Source organism: Lissotriton helveticus, chromosome 8 (assembly GCF_964261635.1).
Source record: "Lissotriton helveticus chromosome 8, aLisHel1.1, whole genome shotgun sequence".
Lineage (NCBI taxonomy): Eukaryota > Metazoa > Chordata > Amphibia > Caudata > Salamandridae > Lissotriton > Lissotriton helveticus.
This window is the reverse complement of record NC_136069.1, coordinates 298,744,817-298,764,435: the sequence shown is the minus strand read 5'-3', so window position 1 is coordinate 298,764,435 and position 19,619 is coordinate 298,744,817. Positions and strand designations below refer to the sequence as shown.

Sequence of the window (19,619 nt, the reverse complement as noted above, 5' to 3'; positions counted from 1 at the left end):
TGCCCTTAAGAAATCTATTTACAATAGGGAACTTGAAAATAGAAGGCTGATCAGGAAGGCGAAGAAAGGCCGAAATGGCCGAAAGATAGCCTTCAAGAGTGCCCAGAGCAGAGCCCTGCTGGGCCAAGGAAAGAACGAAGAGGAGAGCCTCTGAAAGAGGGGCAGAAAGGGGATCCACAGCCTCTGCTGTGTACCATGCCACTAATTTGTTCCATCTACAGGAGTATACCAATTCAGTGGAGGGATGCTTGGCTGCCGAGATTATATTACAGACTTCGGGAGGGAGGTCAAAAGCTGTCAACTGTCACCAATATCTCCACGCACAGAGGTGGAGACTGGACAGGTTTGGGTGCAGGACCGTCCCCTACGAAAGAAGATCCCCCTCAAAGAGGTAGTCTGATTAGATGATCTATGGTCATGTTCAAGAGCTAGGGATACCATACTCTTCGTGCCCAGTCCAGAGCCACAAGGATGACTTGGGCCCGGTTGCGCTTGATCTTCTTGAGCACTCTGGGTAGAAGTGGTATAGGTGGAAAGGCGTATAGAAGACCGCAATTCCACTTGCCACTAAAAGCGTTGCAGTGCGAGTGCCACCCTGGAAATTGCAACGCGCAGAGCTTCAAACATTGCGCGTGCTCTTCGGTGGCAAACAGATCTAACCAAGGCTCTCCCCACTGCTGAAAGAGACCTTGCACCACCTCAGAGTAAAGACAAGACGCCATTTGTGATCCATCATGCACCAGCAGCCAAGTTTCTCCACCCTGGTGTCCAGGGAACCTGCCACTTGTTGAACCACCAGGGACATGCACTGATGTTCCAGCCACGTCCAGAGGCGGAGAGGCTGTTGACTTAGGGTCCACGACCCTGCCCTGTGTGTTGCAGGGTGGTGGTGTTCGTGAACACCTGCACTACTCTTCCCTTGACAGAAGGAAGGAATTCTTTAAGTGCAAGACGGATCATTCGAAGCTCCAGAAGGTTGATGTTGAGCCTGGACTCCACCGGAGGTCTCTGATCTCGTATTCTCCCATGCGGCCATCGCATCCCAGAAGTGACACATAGTTGGGGAAGGGAAAGGAATCTGCAATTGACCCAATCCTGGTTCGTTAGCCACCACTGCAATTGGTGTTAACTGCCCTCCAAGATCTGGACGACATCGGAAAGATTCCACTGATGCTGCGCACACTGGAACTTCAGAGCCAACTGCAGAGCCTGCATATGCCACCTGGCATGATCCACCCACAGGATGCAGGAGGCCATGAGGCCCAGCAGCCTCAGAATCATTCTCACCGAAATCTGGGATAGAGGCTGAAACATCAGTATCATCGCCTGAACTTTCCAGACTTGCTGTTCTGGAGGATAATTCCAAAAGTGCGCTGAATCCAGAACTGCTCTGATGACAAGGAGCATCTGAGAGGGAATCAGGTGCGACTTCAGCACGTTGATAGTGAACCCTAGCGAATGCAGGACGTTGGCCTTAGTCTGGAGGTAGGAAATTACAGCCTAGGGCGAGCCCGCCTTCAACAGCCAGTCGTCAAGATAGGGGAATACTAGAACGCCTGATCTGAGCAGATGAGCTGCGACCACCACCATCACTTTCATGAACACCCAAGGGGTACTGGTAAGGCCAGAGGGGAACACGGTAAACTGAAAATGCTCGTGTCCTACGGTGAACCGCAGGGCTGGCAGGACGGGGATGTGGAAATAAGTATCCTCCAAGTCCAACGCTACCATACAGTCTCCAAGGTCGCGGGCAGATAGGACCTGAACTAGTGTCAACATTTTGAACTTCCCCTTCCGGAGGAAGCAGTTGACGTTCCTGAGGTCGAAGATAGCACGCAGGCCTTTGTCCTTCTTGGGCACCAGGAAGCAGTGGGAGCAACAACCACAACCTACTTCTGGGACAAGGACTCGCTCAATAGCTTCCTTGTCCAAGACAGCCATAACTTCCTCACGGAAAAGGGCCAAGTGATCCTCCAACATGCGATGGAATGTTAGTGGCATGGAGGGAGGGGTAGTTTTGAAGGGAAGGGAGTATCCCCTTCGGACTATCTACAAATCCACCTATCCTATGTGATGTTGTGCCAGTGGAGGAGGTGATGGCGGATCCTGCCGCCCACTGGCAACTGGTGGCCCTGAAATTTCAAACTAGGAAGGCTTAGAGGCTTCTGCAGAGGGGGCACTGGTGGACTGGCCTGGCCTGCCCGCTGGCCTCCAGACCCACAGCGTTGGATCCCACATCCCCGGCCACGCAGAGGTTGGTTAGCTTGCGCCAGCCAGTGGCCTGGGCAGAAAATGGTGAGCACCCCTTCTGTAGCCACAAAAGCGGCGAAAGGCAGATTGCACTGGACAAGAGGTGGCAGCTAAGCCCAAGGATCTGGCCGTAGCTCTAGAATCCTTGAAGCGCTAGAGTGCATTGCCCGGTTTGGCGCCAAACAGACGACAGCTATCAAAGGGCATGTCTAAAAAGGGTCGACTGGACATCCCCTTAAAAGGCATTGGATCTCAGTCAGGCGTAGCGTCTTAGGGCTACGGACTTAAAAATAGTTCTACCCAATGAATCGGCAGTGTCCAGCCCAAAGCGAATGTCGAACTTTGCTGCATCTCTCCCCTCTGCAACGGCATGGGAGTGTGAAACCTAACCCTCCTCCGGACACTGCAGCAGCACCTGTGCAACTAAATACCACACAGAGTGGGTGTAACGGCCCAAGAGGCATGCGGTGGTCATTGACCGCAGTCCTAAGCTCGGGGAAGAAAACATCATCCCAAGATGGTCCAGCATCTTGGATTCCCTATCTAAGGGAGCAGAATGGAATGTGCCTTTAGATGTTGAGGCTTGGACCACCAAACTCAGGGGTAGGATTTTGGAAGAGGAAAATGGGGACACCTGGGGCCGGGCAGTGGCGTTGGGCAATCATCCTATCCACAGAAACCCCTGTACTAGGCCTGGACCATGAGCATAGAAGGATGTCTGTGAGGGCCTCATTGAACAGCAGCAGGGGCTCCAAAGAGACCGCTGCCGGCTGAAGCACCTTAGTCAGGAGGTTTGTCCTGACTGCCACCATAGGAAGCTCATGGCCCAAGGTCTCAGCCGCCCTTCACAACACCACAGCATAGGAGGCTCCCTCCGCCGTGTCCAGGGTAGGAGGCGAAAGCATGCCAAGTTCTGGGGAGGTATCCAGACCACTGGCTTCCCCCAACTCTTCAAATCCTCCAGCTGGTCTGCCAAAGGGTCAACAGACCCCTCCCAGTCCTCCTCACCTGTCTCTGGCTGCCACTCAGGGCAATAGGGAACGCCAGGGGAGAACAGTGGCACAAAAGTACCGGTCGATGCTGGCCTGGCTCAGTGTGCTAGATGAGGGGGGAGGCCGGCGGCAACGCCGGCTGGGGAAACAACTGACGTCAGAGTCGTCGTCAATGGAATCGGTGCCAGAGGAGGTGTCGTGAGGTCGTCCGGCACTCTTCCGGATCCAGGCCTGGATCCCTGTGGGCCCTGCGTCGAGGAGGCAGAAGCTGCCGGCATTGAAGGCCTAGAACTCCCAGCAGAGTCCGCAGGAACTGAAAGCGTGCGGAGTCGGGAGGCCCAAAGAGAGTGGAGGGCTTCGTAAAAGGCACGTATCTGGGCAGGGGTTGCCCCTGGGAAGGGAGGGAAGCTCAGAGCCGTCCCAGTAGGCTCTGCGGGCACAGCCGCAGGACGACGAGCATCCGCTTCCCTTCGGCCACGGGCGGGGAAACGGCAAAGTGTGACGGTGCTTCTTCGCCTTCTTCTTGTGCTTCGACTTACTCTAAGACGAAGACTTGGATAAGGAGTGATAGTGGTGACTCCGCGACCAGTCCTGCAACCTCCCTCTCGACCAGGACCTCGAGCGGGTGGAGCTGACTGCCGGGCATCCAGAAGCTTTCAGGATCGCTCCTGCAAAGACTTTGTGTTCATGGCCCGACAGTCGGAGCACGACTTTGGGTCGTGGTCGCGCTCCAGGCACCAAAGGCACATGAGGTGTGGATCCATGACTGACATCAGCTTGTGACAAGAGTCACAAGGCTTGGAGCCAGTCCGCCAATGTGACATCACTGCGTGCATCAGGAGTCGAATGACTCGAAAAAGAGGTCGACAAAAGGTCGAAAAACACTAGTCAAAAAATTACTACGGGTACCATTCTATCCGGATCTGTCCTGGCTGGCTCGGAAAAAGAAAGAACGGAGGTCGGCGTGCAGGAGTGGCGTCCAAGTAGATGCCGCAACGTCATTCTGGCCATCACGACGCCAACAACGAATGCAGAGTCGACAGACGCCACCGATGTGCAGGGGTACTGCTAAAGAAAAATACTCCGGACCCAGTCTGATGCCTGAAGGTAATTCTAAGGTAAGGAATTTATAACTAATAGTCTCTTTCAGATATGTCATTAGCAAACCAACCAGTTAGGGTGTATGGTTTGCTTTGACCTAAAAAGGACTTGTATTATATCCTCATGTGTGTTTGTGTCCATATGACAGTGCCCACGTGAGTGAGCGTCGTGAACAAGTCAGCCTGCTCACAGTACTTAGCAGAAAGTTGTATGTGCTTCAATCTGCAGATGTCCGCTACCCTGTTGTATTGTGCTGAATCGCTACCTGACTCCGTGGAAATTTGGATCACTTGGATTCACACAATGATTTAACTAAGCTAGTAACAATGGTCCAAAGTAAAATCTCAAAATTTAAATTATGCACTTTACAGACCGGAAAGCTTCACAATCAACCAAGTAGAGAACTAAAAAGTACAATGTGGTCCAATAACTTCATAAAAATTGAATTTATTGGTTGTCCCCAATGAACCATTTTCAACATTAGTAACAAATGCTGCATTTTAGTGCATATTTGGTACAAAAGGATAATGGCCAGTGCACATTTCCTAGTTTACATCAAGCTGAAAGCAAACATGTGTACAATGTTCCAAGCAACATAGTGCTGTATGTACAACACTGTATTACTGTATGCTCTAGGATCACACACTGCAATTCTGGTGTGGGGGCATATTCTACTGGTTAGTATCTCACAGTACAGCTAGAAAAGTATTTGAGTTTATATGAGGCTCTCCGAGTATGTTCTGATATACTGTGTACTTGGTTATGTCATGCTGTCAGTGCCTGCCATCTGAGCAAGCTTTGTAATGCTATGCAAAAAAGAAATGTAAAGCTATTTGAATGTATTCCTCGCCGATATGACTCCTTTGAGTACACACTGCATTGGGCTTCCTTAGTAGGACCCGTTGAGGAGTGTTTTTACTTGTGAGCAAGGCCAGTATTGAACTGAGCATGTGCTGATCACTACTGCCTCTCAGAGCACAACTGAATGCTGCTTTAGCATGCTTTGCTGATCAATATCTTCTATTTGAGTTCTGCTTCCTGAGTAGATCATTTGGACAAATATCTGATCTTCTTAGCAAATGCAAGGGTTAAATACCTCAGAATTTCTGCAATACATAAATGTAAATGTGTGTATACTTGTAAAGCGCACTTCCGCCCCATCTCGGGGCATCCTGGCGCTGTATACCGCTGTGGAACCCATCCTGGCTTTCCCTGTGAGATGCCCCCTCCAGGGCACCGCCAAGGAGAAGCCAGGCATCCCAGCGCTGCTGGGGCCGTTGTGGAGATTAGGCAAGCTATTGCCCAGAGTTGCAGAGTGGGACCCATGATTAGAGTAGGCACCGAGGCGAGAATTATCGAGTCCGCGGACATTGAACCCAAGACCCTGCGCGTCGGGAATTGAACCCTGGTCCCAGGCCTGACCTCTGCTTCAGGGTCTGCCGCTTCTAACCCGTGAGCCACACTTCTCCACATACATAGTACTTCTCCAATCATAACTCACCAGTAAATACACTCTAACTAAAAACAGTGCAACATGAAAGACCAGCATAATTACCGACTTGTGCCTTACACACCAAAAAGAAAGTCTACATCGCAGCATCAAATACCTAAATTCCATGTACAGTCATTATAGTCATTCACTTCCTGTTAAGCTAGACAAAAAAAATGTTGAGTTCTGGTATTTATTTCTTCAAGACAGAAAAAGAAAAATTGAATTACCAAGAGCACAATCATACTAGAGCAAAAGGGCCCCTTTAGCATCATATGAAAGTGTTTATTGAATTGGATATATAAATAAATATACAATTACAAGATTCTCAAGGGCAGAAGACTAGAAAATCTTTTTGTGGGGTACGAAAGCACTATATTGCCCTAACATTCACAAGACATTTGAGCATTTCCACATGTTGGTGTCAATGGTTTCATTTGCAATTTCATCATTTAAGAATTGACAGATTATTCTTTAAAAATTGTTTGAGAATATTTATAGTTTAATGTAGAATTTAGCTTTAAGTACTGAGTAAGCAACAGGGAGGAAACTAAGAAAATATTGCTAAGAAAAATATATAACTATAGATAGCAAATTACAATTGTCAGTAGGCACATTTTGAACAAGAGATTCGAAAATTCCATCAAATATTAATCATGAAAAATGTCTTGGTACAAATAACTATTTGATTTTAAATTATTTACCCATATACTTAGCAGAAACAAAGCAAATTCCCAAAACATGACACAAATAAAAATTTTACCATTTGAATGTAGAAATCAGATGGATTGTTTGTATGAATAACTGCAATGGGAAACTCAGTCATGGGCCGTGGTAACAGAGGAGGAAAATACCTTGGCACTATTTGATCTTCTGAAGGAGTACGAGGACGCTGTGAGCGAAATCTGAAAACAAGTCAAAATACGCATGTTATAACTTCATGTGAAAGTAAGGATAATGTTACTTACCCAGAAAGCATGTGTTCTTGGCATGTACAGCTGTAGATTCACATGATTTGCATACTCCTGCCATCTAGTGTTGGGTCTGGATGTTTGAAAGTTATTTTTTTTCGAAGTCTTTCCAGTCACGAGGTAGGTGACTCCTCCTTTCGGTGAGAGTGTGCATGGGCCTCGACTGCATAGTTAGATTGTTTTCCCGCAGAGGGTGAAAATGGAGTTAGTAAAGGTAGAATAGGGATGACCATGCGTATGAATGTAAAGTAAGAAACCTGCAACAGGTATAGGTACCTGGGGTTGCGAGTGGACGAATGTGAATCTACATCTCTACATGCAAAGAACAGATGCTTACTGGGTAAGTACCAATATCCGTTCGAGGCATGTGAGCTGTAGATCACATGTTTTGCATAGATTATACAGCAGTAAACTGAAAGCGGTGGCTAACTTGTAGGTGTTACAGTTGTTTGGAAAAGATTTTAATTACTGCCTGCCCTACATTATCTTGTTGCCTCGCTAACATATCTACACAATAGTGTTTGGTGAATGTGTTCAGTGTAGACCATGTTGCTGCCTTACAGATGTCAGCCTGGGGAATATTCCCTAAGAAAGCCATAGTAGCCCCTATTTTCCGGGTGTAATGCACTCTAGGGGATACTGTCAAGGTTCTTATCGCTTTCACATAACATGTTCTTGTTAATTTACATTTATAAAGCGCCAAATCACCAATGGTCTCTAAGCGCTATTAACCCAAAACCCTGGAATTCCTTAATTACTGCTCACACAGAGAGTAAAGGAGACTTATCTGAATGACTCGGAAAACAGGATAGTTTTAAGTTTCTTTCTAAAAGGGAGTAGCCTAGCTTCCCCACGTAGACTCTCGGGTAGCTTGCTCCAGAGCTGCGGGATCATGACGAGAAGGCACGCCCTCCCAACGTGGCTCTATTGAAGCAAGGGCAGACCTGCTGGTATGTCTCAGATGAACGGAGACAACCACCAGGCACACAGGATTTCAAACGGTCTTAAATGTAGAGAGGCGCTGCTCCAAACTGGGCTTCATGTGCAATGCACAGGCCTTCGAACCTAACCCTCTGCTTGATAGGGAGCTAATGTAGTTGTAGCAAGGGTGTGGTGCGTGTTCTTCTAGGTACTTTGAAAATCAATCTCGCCGCATCGTTTAAGACCACCTGAAGTTTCCCCAAAAGTTTCTCGGGAAGCCCTATGTAAACTGTATTGCCATAATCCAGGCGTGACATAATTAATGCCGAAACAACAAACAATGTGCATGGGGAAAACTATAACAGAGGTGCACATTTACGGAGATGTTTTATGAGACCTATGCAACTCCCCACTACTGCAGATACCCGACTGTTCATGGCTAATTTGGTGACTAACCTGATAGCCAAGCTTTTCACAGCTGGCAATGGTGTCAGGTTGTATCAAGCTCCTGTGGCCTAAAGAGACTAGACCATGGATTAGGTCCAGTGGTAAGGGCCAGAACCTCTGTCTTGTCAGGGTTTACCTTAAGCAAGTTGGAGGTCATCCAATTCATCGTAAACCGGAGGATACTCTGTACCTTTAGCTGTGCCTGGGTGGAATTGTCAATACGCACGATTAGTTGGGTGTCACCGGCATAGTTGAACACCTGACAATCCAGTTTGGCAAATGCTTCCGCCAATGATTGAAGGTAGATATTGAAAAGCATGGGGGACAACGCAGAGCCCTGCGGCACCCCACATGACAAGGCTCCATGCATAGATGTATACTCCCCTAATTGGACCCTTTGGGACCGATCGTCCAGAAAGGAAACAATCCATTGGAGGACTGTCCTAGTAACTCCTAGCCGCCAGACCCGGGCCACCAACTGTGCGTGGTTCACCGTGTCGAACGCAGCTGAGAGGTCCAAAAGGATCAGTGCAGAGGAGATGTTCCGGTCGGTCATGAGCCTTAGCTCATCCAACACTGAAAGCATAACCAACTCAGTGCTATTATTGGCTCTAAAGCCAGCTTGCCGAACATGTAGCAGCTGGTTGTAGGAAGGTGGATACCTGACTATGGTTGCCCCCAACTTTTTGCCTAGTGTTTTGCTGGTTTCTGACTTAGTTGGCCTGGAATCTTGCTATCCAGGATCCCAGGCTTCCTGCTCTCTCTGTTAAAATGGACTCCATGTACCCTAGGTACATATCTAATTGGATACTGAGTCACCTTATCAGTCCCTGTATAGTATACCTTAGGTATCCAGGGCATAGGTGTACCCAGGGCCTACCAGGGGCTGAAGCATGTATTATGCCACCCCTGGCTGGCCATCCAAATCTGACACACCTGGCTGCACGACAGCTGGGGCAAGGTGGTGTAATCACCCTTTGCTTTAGATATAGTATTCCTATATCTAACCCTAAAATGGACACATATATTCCTATCAGTCATCCTATGGCAGGCCTTATCAATCCTGAAGGCAGAGTGCTTGGAAATATGTGAGATGGTGCTCTGGCATGAGCTGAGCCCGTTTGCAGCTTGCGGAACCAAGTCCAAATAGCTGTTCCATGATAACGCTATACCATATACTCTTAAGTGCATTATAATCCTCGCGGTTAAATGCTAACTTTGGTATAGCTTTATCAAAACATGTCGAGTAAGGTGTCATACGAATTGGAATACTAACCCCTCGCCAATTCTGGCGACGGGGTTAGCATTCCACCCTTCTAGAGGGACACGACATGTATGTAACTGTGAACCCCGGTTAAAGTCAGACATAGCCTCAGCTCCACAAAATGGATGCTGCCACCGAGACACAAGTCTGCCCTCCTGCTGCTGGGAGTCCTTCCAGCAACGGAGGCATGGACAAAGGGTTTCCTGTCAGGGGCGGTGCCAGCACCATCCCAGACAGGATTTTGTGTATTCCAGGTAGGCAGGGCTGAAAGGAAGGTGTAGGAGAGTAGGGTCTGCAATCCTATGATCACCCAGATTTTTGCTTTTTGCTGCACTGGTTTACGACTTTCCCTGGCTGTGGGCCTGCTAATCAGACCCACAGCCTAGCTGTTCTCTCTATCCAAATTGTACTCAGGTACTGAATTGGCACTGGGCCCTCTCCAAGTCCCTGTACCCAGGGCTGAGGTGTACCCAGAAGTCTCCCAGGGGCTGAAGCATGTATTATGCCACCCCTGGGCTGACTAACTAAACTGACACAACTGGCTGCACGACAGCTGGGGCAAGGTGGTGTACTCACCCTTTGCTTTAGATATAGTATACCTATATCTAACCCTAAAATGGACACACAGATCTCCTCTCAGTCACTCCTATGGCAGGCCTTAACAATCCTGAAGGCAGAGTGCTTGGAATCGTGTGAGATGGTGCTCTGGCATGAGCTGAGCCTGTCTGCGGCTTTCGGGATCCATCCCTTAGCCGTTTCCATGATATCGCATACCATATACTCTTAAGTGCATTATAATCCTCGCGGTTATATGCCAACTCTGGTATCGCTTTATCAAAACATGTCGAGTAAGGTGTCATACGAATTGGAATACTAACCCCTCGCCAATTCTGGCGACGGGGTTAGCATTCCACCCTTCTAGAGGGACACGACATGTATGTAACCCCTAACCCCGGTTAAAGTCAGACAGAGCCTTAGCATCCACAAAATGGATGCTGCCACCGAGACACAAGTCTGCCCTCCTGCTGCTGGGAGTCCTCCCAGAGCAGGAGATAAGGACAAAGGGTTTCCTGCCAGGGGCGGTGCCAGCACCGTCCCAGACAGGGTTTTGTGTATTGTAGGTAGGCAGGGCTTCAGAGGAAGGTGACTGCACGTGGCACCCCGGTGCTCACTGTGCATAGGCTGGCTGGAACCAGTTCCAGGGTCACTCCAGACCCTGCGCTGGGGAAAAGCCCGCCAAGGAAGTGGGTGTAACCACCCCCCTCCTAGTCCCACCCCTAGGGCAGGACTTAGTCGCGTGCCAGCCCCTTTTTACAGGATAAAGGTAGGAACTGGCCCCCTTCCAAATCAGATCATCTTTGGAATCAAGATACCACTTTCCACGAAAGGACTTCACGATTTCTTCTTCAAGATTCTCCCTTGTGGCTAAGGAGTAGTCACCCTGCATCCGCAGGCACCATCTAAGAACACTGCGGTCTGCTGAACGTCCTTCCTCCGGAATCCGACTGCCCAGCTCGACGAGACACGGCTTCCCTGGCACCTCTGACCTCTACCCACCTCTACAGCACAGCTGAGAACCGTGGGTGCGACGAGACCTCGAGGGACCGGCCATCGCCAAGACTGCACGACTTCTGCACAGCAAGCCCACCGAGTAATTTCCTGGTGAGTGCTTTGGGGTCCGAGAAGCCCCCACCCTGAGCAGCTCCAGCACCGAAGAGCAGCCCCCCAGCATCTCCACGATCGGCGTGGGGCCCTTCTGCTTTTTGCTGCTCACCGCGTTGTTTGGCTACTAGCCCGCTGGCTTGTGGCCTTCCGAACGACGCCCGACGACATCACTGCTGCTGGTCTGGTTGCTCCAGACTGGCCCTTGCTCCCTTTCCGAAGAGGAGCACCCCGGACCCTCCTGGTCCACTCAAGACGCCATTTTGAGTCCACCGCGTGGGCTTGAATTAGCCAAGGCTTGTTGCCCAATCCTGGGTAACTTCGACGCCGACAGCTTCATCCATCGTGGGACAGCTCGCCTCTCCATCCTGGTCGCCGACAACGCCTCCTGGTCCGTGAGATCTGCAGAGCCAGCGTCGCCCACTCACCTAGTCGAGGTGACTGCCATCCGGTGCCCTCCTGGTGCCCACTGACTACTGGCTAGTAGTCACGAACTTGGTCCCCTCTGCTTTCAGGTGTCATCCATCTTCCAGATCCAGGCTTGGATCAACTCGAACTCTCTTCACTGGTCGCCTGCCAGCATCTTTTCTTCCAGGCTCCTGGTCCGGCAACGAGGATTCCCGACGTCTTTTCAGACCTATGCAGCTGCAGCCCCTGGGCTAGGTAACTTCGGCATTTCGGTGCCCCAGCATAGCCTCACTATCCAAGGGTCAGGATCCACTGTCGTTTTCTCCCTACCAGGTCGGGTTCGCCCGTGAACACTAACTTTGCAATTACTAGAGTCCATAGACTTTGTTCCGCATTACGCGTGAGAGTTCCCACTCTGCACACGACGTCCCTAGGTCTCCTGCTAGTAATCTAAAGGTTCAGTAGTCCAGTCCTAGCGATCCCAAAGCCTATGAGAGTAGTACTTACCTGCTAGTAATTTCGCATCCCACTTTTGTAGTATATGGTTTTTCGTGCCCCTCGGGCATTTGTGTAAATTGTGCGACTTAAAGTATTTTCGTAAGAGTTTTGTTGTGTGCTTAGCACCCTGTCCTCATAAAGAGTACAGGGTTGTTGTGATTCTAATAAATACATTGTTTATTTTCATAACACTTGTGTGGTGTCCTTTCACTGGGTGTTCAAGGGGTAATGTGATGGTAAAACAGCTGGCTTAACACGCCCTCTAGAGTCTTAGCCTTAGACTGCTCGTATCCATGCTACTAGGATAGCTGGTCTATAAGGTTGACTTACAACCAATCATCAATAAGGGTTGTTTGGACTGATATATAGTGATCACTAGAATAGTGAACACTGCACATCAGGCCAACTTCTCACAGAAGGTGACTGCAAGTGGCACCCCGGTGCTCACTGTGCATATGCCGGCTCAAACCAGTTCCTGGGGCACACCAGCCCCTGAGCTGGGGAGAGACCGGACAAAGGAGAGGGGTGTAACCACCCCCCTCCTAGTCCCACCCATAGGGCAGGACTTAGTCGCGTGCCAGCCCCTTTTCTTAGTATAAAGATAGGAGCAGGCCCCCTTCCCAAATTAGATCATTCTGAATCTTGAAACTACTTTCCACGAAAGGAACTCTTGACTCTTCTGAAGACTCTCCCTTGTGGCTAAGGAGTAGCCACCCTGCACCAGCAGGCACCATCGAAGCTCTTGCGGTTTGCTGTAAGTCCCTCCTCCGGATCAAGACTGCCCAGCTCGACGAGACCCGGATTCCCTGCCATCTCTAACCTCTACCTACATCATCCAGCCCAGCTGAGATTCGTGGGTGTGACGAGACCCGTGGGACCGGCCATCTTCAAGACCTGCACGACGCTTCACCAGTACGACCCCCGAGAGACCCTCGAGTAAGTGCACTGGGAATTGAGAAGCCCTAACCCTAAGCAGCTCCAGCACCGAAGTCCAGCCTCCCAGCATCCACGAGATCTGCGTGGGGCCCTTCTGCTTCCTTGCTGCTTGCCACGTTGTCCGGTCACTTGCCCGTTGGCTAGTGACCCTCTTGACGACGTACCACGACGATTTCACTGCTGGTCTGGTTGCTCCAGACTGGCCCTAGCTCCCCTCCAACAGAGGAGCACCCCGGACCCTCCTGGTCCACTCCAGACGCCATCTTGAGTCCACCACGTGGGCTTGCCTTTGCCAAGGCTTGTTGCTCCAATCCTGGTTTCAGCAGCGCCGACAGCAGACCCCTTCGTGGGACAGCTCGCCCCTCCATCCTGGTCGCCGACAACGCCTCCTGGTCCGAGAGACTGCAGAGCCCAGGGTCGCCCACTCACCTGGTCGAGGTGACTTCATCCGGTGCCACCTTGGTGCCCATCTGATCACTGGCTAGTGATCAAGAACTGAGTCCCCTCTGCTTTCAGGTCATCTTCAACTCCGATCCAGGCTTGGATCCCATCGAACTTCATCACTGGTCGCCTGCCAGCAACTTCTTCTTTCAGGCTCCATAGACTGTAACGAGGATTCCCGACGTCTTTTGAACCCTATGCATCCGCAGCCCCTGGGCTAGGTAACTCGAGCATTTCGGTGCTCCAACGTAGGTCCACTATCTAAGTGTCCAGATCCTTTTTCGTTTTCAGCCTAACTAGTCGGATTCGTCCGATAACACTAACTTTACGAAATCTAGCATCCATAGACTTCTTCCCGCATCCCGCGTGAGAGTGCACACTCTGCACCCGATCTCCCTAGGCCTCCTGCTTAAAATCTTAAGGTTCAGTAGTGTAGTCCTAGCGATCCTGAAACCTCTGGATCTTGTTACTTACCTGCTAGTATTTCGCATTCCACTTTTGTAGTATATGGTTTTTCGTACCCCTCGGGCATTTGTGTAAATTGTGCAACTTGAAGTATTTTCGTAAGAGTTTTGTATTGTGCTTAGCTCCCTGACTCATAAAGAGTTCAGGGTAGACTTGTTATAAATAAATATAAATAAATATCCTTTATTTTCATAACAACTTGTGTGGTGTCCTTTCACTTGGTGTTCAAGGGGTCCACATCAACCTGTTGGAGTTGTGGGCGATTCGTCTAGCGCTGAAGGCATGGACACGAGCAGTCTTCAGGCTAAACTCTAGAGGGCGTGTTAAACCAGCTGTTTTACCATCACATATACCCCTTGAACACCAAGTGAAAGGACATCACACAAGTTGTTATAAAAATATAGGATATTTATTAATAACAGTTCTACCCTGAACTCTTTATGAGTCAGGGAGCTAAGCACAATACAAAACTCTTACGAAAATACTTTAAGTTGCACAATTTACACAAATGCCCGAGGGGCTCTGTCCGGGGGAGTGTAGTGCAGGTGTTCACGGACAACACCACCGCCATGTGGTACTGCAACAAACAGGGCGGGGTGGGGTCGTGGACCCTATGACAGGAGGCTCTGCGCCTCTGGCAGTGGCTGGAAAATCAGGGTGTGACCCTGGTAGTTCAACACCTGGCAGGTTCTCTGAATGCCAGGGCGGACGAACTCAGTAGTCGGTGCATGATGGATCACGAATGGCGTCTGAACTCGGACGTGGCGCAAGGCCTCTTTCAGCAATGGGGAGAGCCTTGGTTAGATCTATTCGCCACCGAAGAGAACGTGCAATGTCATCAGTTCTGCGCATTGGAATTTCCAAGGCGGCACTCGCTTTTCGTCGCGAGTGGAGTTGCGGTCTATTGTACGCCTTTTCGCCTATACCACTTCTGCCCAGAGTGCTGAATGAGATCAAGCGCGTCCGGGCCCAAGTCATCCTTGTGGCTCCGGACTGGGCACGAAGATACTGGTATCCCGAGCTACTCAGCATGTCAGTAGATCCCCCGATTCGTCTGCCCCTTCGGGAGGACCTTCTGTCGCAGCAGCAGGGGACGGTCCTCCACCCGAACCTGTCCAGTCTCCACCTACAAGCTTGGAGATTGAGCGGCGACAGTTGAGGCCATTTGACTTGCCTCCCGAGGTCTGTAATGTCATTCTGGCAGCCAAGCGTCCCTCAACAAAGTCGGTATACCCCTGCAGGTGGAACAGATTTGTGGCATGGTGCACAGCAAAGGCTGTGGATCCACTCTCTGCCCCCCTTTCTGAGGTTCTCCTCTTCCTTCTTTCTCTTGCCCAGCAGGGCTTTGCTCTGGGCACTGTCAAGGGCTACCTTTCTGCCCTTTCTGCCTTCTTAAGGCTCCCTGATTAGCCTTCTTTGTTCAAGTCCCCTATTGTAAATCGATTTCTTAAGGGCATCACGCACATGTTCCCTCCTGTTCCCTTCGTGATGCCCCAGTGGGACTTGAACCTTGTTCTTACCTTCCTGATGTGCGCTCCCTTTGAGCCACTTCACAACTGTCCTCTTCGTCTTCTGACTCTAAAGACTGCTTTCCTGGTTGCCATCACCTCTGCCAGGAGAGTGAGTGAGCTCCAGGCCCTTTCTTGTACTCCACCTTTCCTTTCTGTCTATCCGGACAAGGTTGTGTTGCGTACCAAACCATCTTTCCTGCCCAAGGTTGTCTCAGCCTTCCACATCCGGCAGTCCATCACCTTGCCAACCTTCTTTCCGCCTCCGCATCCCTCTAAAGAGGAAGAGCATCTCCACCGTCTGGACCCAAAACGTGCGCTCTCATTCTATTTGGATCGCACACGCCAGTTCCGGGTGGATGACCAACTCTTTGTTGGCTACGTGGGTGCTAAGAAGGGGAAGGCGGTGCACAAGAGGACCATCTCCCGGTGGATCATCTTGTGTATCCAGGCATGTTACTCCATGGCTAAGAAGGAGCCCCCTGTTGGATTGAGGGCTCATTCCACTCGGGCCACGGCAACTACAACTGCCCTGGGCCGGGGAGTGCCCTTACAGGACATTTGCCAGGCTGCTACGTGGGCCTCGCTGCACACGTTCGCACGACACTACTGCCTGGACAGTCAAGTCCGGAGGGATGGCTTCTTTGGCCGTTCCGTCCTCCAGGACTTTCCGGTGTGATTATGGTTCGCAGACCCACCCCCGGGGTTGGTATTGCTGGGGTATCTACTCTAAGGTAAGGAATCTATCACTAACGTGTCTCTTTCAGATGCACAAGTTACTACTTGTGTAACGATATATCTGTAAGAGACATTAGTTAGTGATAGATTCCTTACCGACCCACCCATCATCCCCGTTCTGCGAACCGATATCTAGGGTTAAGGTCATGCCCTTTCAGGGCCCTAGTTTCTTGGCACCAGTGTTGGTTCTATCATGGCTCTGCGTATCTGGCGCGGAAAAGCTGTTTATCAGAACTGACGTCAGCGCGCATGGGCGGCGTCTAAGTACTCCGACGACGTCATTCCGGCGCTAACGACGCCGACGACGGACGCGGAGCCGCAGACGACGCCTACCGACGCGCAGGGGTATTGCTACGCAAAAATTTCCGGATCCAGTCTGACGCCTGGGGATATTCTAAGGTAAGGAATCTATCACTAACTAATGTCTCTTACAGATATATCGTTACACAAGTAGTAACTTGTGCTTCGAACCATTCCCAAATTTCTTCCTAAAGTGGTTTCTGCTTTACACATCAATACGTTGAGTTACCCCTGATCTTTCCTCAACCTGATTCTGTAGGTAGCAGAATGACCTCTACACAGACTAGATGTTAGAAGAGCTCAACTATATTATTTGGAAAGAACAAAAGGTTTTCGGAAGACAAAACAGCTCTTTGTTGCTTTTTCGCCACCACACAAAGGCAACCCCATTTCTAAATTAGGCATTGCAAGATGGATTGTAAAATCTATCCAAACATGCTCTAAATAACAACAGATTTGCATTTTAGGGGATTTTAACTATCACTGGGACCTGACACCAAGAGAGTGCGTGGCTAGTGGGTTTGGAGAGGCCATGGCCATGCTTGGGATGAAACAAATTGTAGAGACCTCCACTCATGAGAAGGGCCACACCTTAGACCTTATTTGGACCACGTCTTTAGCCACAATACCAACAATGTGTAGTCCTTGTAGCTAGTCAGATCACTATCTGATCAGCTTTAAGATCCGGTGAGCAGCCGACCTGGCTACCTTCTGTGTGCAGATCGGTACGGAACTGGCGTAAGATAGAGGACACAAGCTAAAGGGTAGCATTAAATTAGACCACCTACCCGAGGACGCAGTCTGGTGACCCGTATCTGGAACTCACTCACCGGCTGATGTTAGCCATCGACAAGGGTGCCCCTGCCCGGTGGGAAAAGATAACCGACAGAATTAAGGGTGCCCATGGTATACAGAAAAACTAAGAAGGGGCAAACGGCCCTTCGGCAATCCGAAAGGCATTGGCGGAAAGCACATGAGTCAAAGGCCTAGGAGAATTACAAAGCAAAACTTGCCCTTCATAAAGCATTGATAACTACCACTAAATCCGCCTACTGTGACTGAAGATTAAGGAGGCCACTGATATACAGAAGGAGACTGTTAATGTACTTAGAGAGCTGAGCCAAAAGACAGAACAAAGGACGATCACAAAACAGGATGTTTGTGATAAAATACTGGATTTTTTCCTGGCGCAAGGTTCAAGACTTGATAGGGAAATAAGTAATACCCGTATTAGTCCTTGACCTTTCCTGGCACTTGGATCCACCAGACCGTCAGGGTAACTCACTTTCAGTCTTTCCTGCACTTGACTTAATTAGTCTAGTCCATACCATGGCCAAGGTAAAGTCTGACCCCAGGACTTGTAGAGTGTTATAAGATGAGCCTTCCGGTAGTGGGCCCAGAAATTCTGTCCTTGCTAAATCTATCATTAGCAACGGGGAAGGTCCCACAAAAATTCAAGGAAGCCATAGTGATCCCGCTACTAAAAAAAAAGTTGGGGCGGACAGTAAGAATTTGAAATTTTTTCGACCTATCTCCAAACTCTCTTTTTTGACTAAGGTACTAGAACAACACATGCTTAGAGTAGTCTCCTCTTTTCTGGAAGATCACCAGTGTGAGAAGTTGGCCTGATATATAGTGCTCACTATTCTAGTGATCACTTTGTATCATACCAAACAACCCTTATTGATGATTGGTTGTAAGTCAACCTTTCAGACCAGCTATCCTAGTAGCATGAACACGAGCAGTCTTCAGGCTAAACTCTAGAGGGCGTGTTAAGCCAGCTGTTTTACCAACACATATACCCCTTGAACACCAAGTGAAAGGACACCACACAAGTTGTTATAAAAATATAGGATATTTATTAATAACAGTTCTACCCTGAACTCTTTATGAGTCAGGGAGCTAAGCACAATACAAAACTCTTACGAAAATACTTCAAGTTGCACAATTTACACAAATGCCCGAGGGGCCCGAAAAACCATATACTACAAAAGTGGAATGCAAAATACTAGCAGGTAAGTAACAAGATCCAGAGGCTTCAGGATCGCTAGGACTACACTACTGAACCCTAAGGTTAGGAGCAGGAGGCCTAGGGAGATCGGGTGCAGAGTGTGCACTCTCACGCGGGATGCGGGACAAAGTCTATGGATGCTAGATTTCGTAAAGTTAGTGTTATCGGACGAATCCGACTAGTTAGGCTGAAAACGAAAAAGGATCTGGACACTTAGATAGTGAACCTACGGTGGAGCACCGAAATGCTCGAGTTACCTAGCCCAGGGGCTGCGGATGCATAGGGTTCAAAAGACGTCGGGAATCCTCGTTACAGTCTATGGAGCCTGAAAGAAAAAGTTGCTGGCAGGCGACCAGTAATGAAGTTCGATGGGATCCAAGCCTGGATGGGAGTTGAAGATGACCTGTAAGCAGAGGGGACTCAGTTCTTGATCACTAGCCAGTGATCAGATGGGCACCAGGATGGCACCGGATGAAGTCACCTCGACCAGGTGAGTGGGCGACGCTGGGCTCTGCAGTCTCTCGGACCAGGAGGCGTTGTCGGCGACCAGGATGGAGGGGCGAGCTGTCCCACGAAGGTGTCTGCTGTCGGCGCTGCTGAAACCAGGATTGGAGCAACAAGCCTTGGCAAAGTCAAGCCCACGCGGTGGACTCAAGATGGCGTCTGGAGTGGACCAGGAGGGTCCGGGGTGCTCCTCTGCTGGAGGGGAGCTAGGGCCAGTCTGGAGCAACCAGACCAGCAGTGAAATCGTCGTGGTACGTCGTCAAGAGGGTCACTAGCCAACGGGCAAGTGACCGGACAACGTGGCAAGCAGCAAGGAAGCAAAAGGGCCCCACGCAGATCTCGTGGATGCTGGGAGGCTGAACTTCGGTGCTGGAGCTGCTTAGGGTTAGGGAGTCTCAAACCCCAGTGCACTTACTCGAGGGTCTCTCGGGGGTCGTGCTGGTGAAGCGTCGTGCAGGTCTTGAAGATGGCCGGTCCTACGGGTCTCGTCGCACCCACGAATCTCAGCTGTGCTGGATGATGTAGGTAGAGGTCAGAGATGGCAGGGAATCCGGGTCTCGTCGAGCTGGGCAGTCTGGATCCAGAGGATGGACTTACAGCAAACCGCAAGAGCTTCGATGGTGCCTGCTGGTGCAGGGTGGCTACTCCTTAGCCACAAGGGAGAGTCTTCAGAAGAGTCAAGAGTTCCTTTCGTGGAAAGTAGTTTCAAGATT

At 49.9% G+C, this 19,619-nt stretch overlaps 1 protein-coding gene across 1 annotated transcript in view; it reads right to left on the bottom strand.

Moving 5' to 3' along the window:
* The window catches only part of RNF17 (ring finger protein 17), a 3,010,943-nt gene that overhangs the window by 1,720,718 nt on the left and 1,270,606 nt on the right, over positions 1–19,619 (bottom strand). Inside the window, exon 19 of the mRNA XM_078657063.1 lies at positions 6,596–6,737. Within this exon, the coding sequence (XP_078513189.1) occupies positions 6,596–6,737 (142 nt within the window). The remainder of the gene's footprint in view (positions 1–6,595; positions 6,738–19,619) is intronic.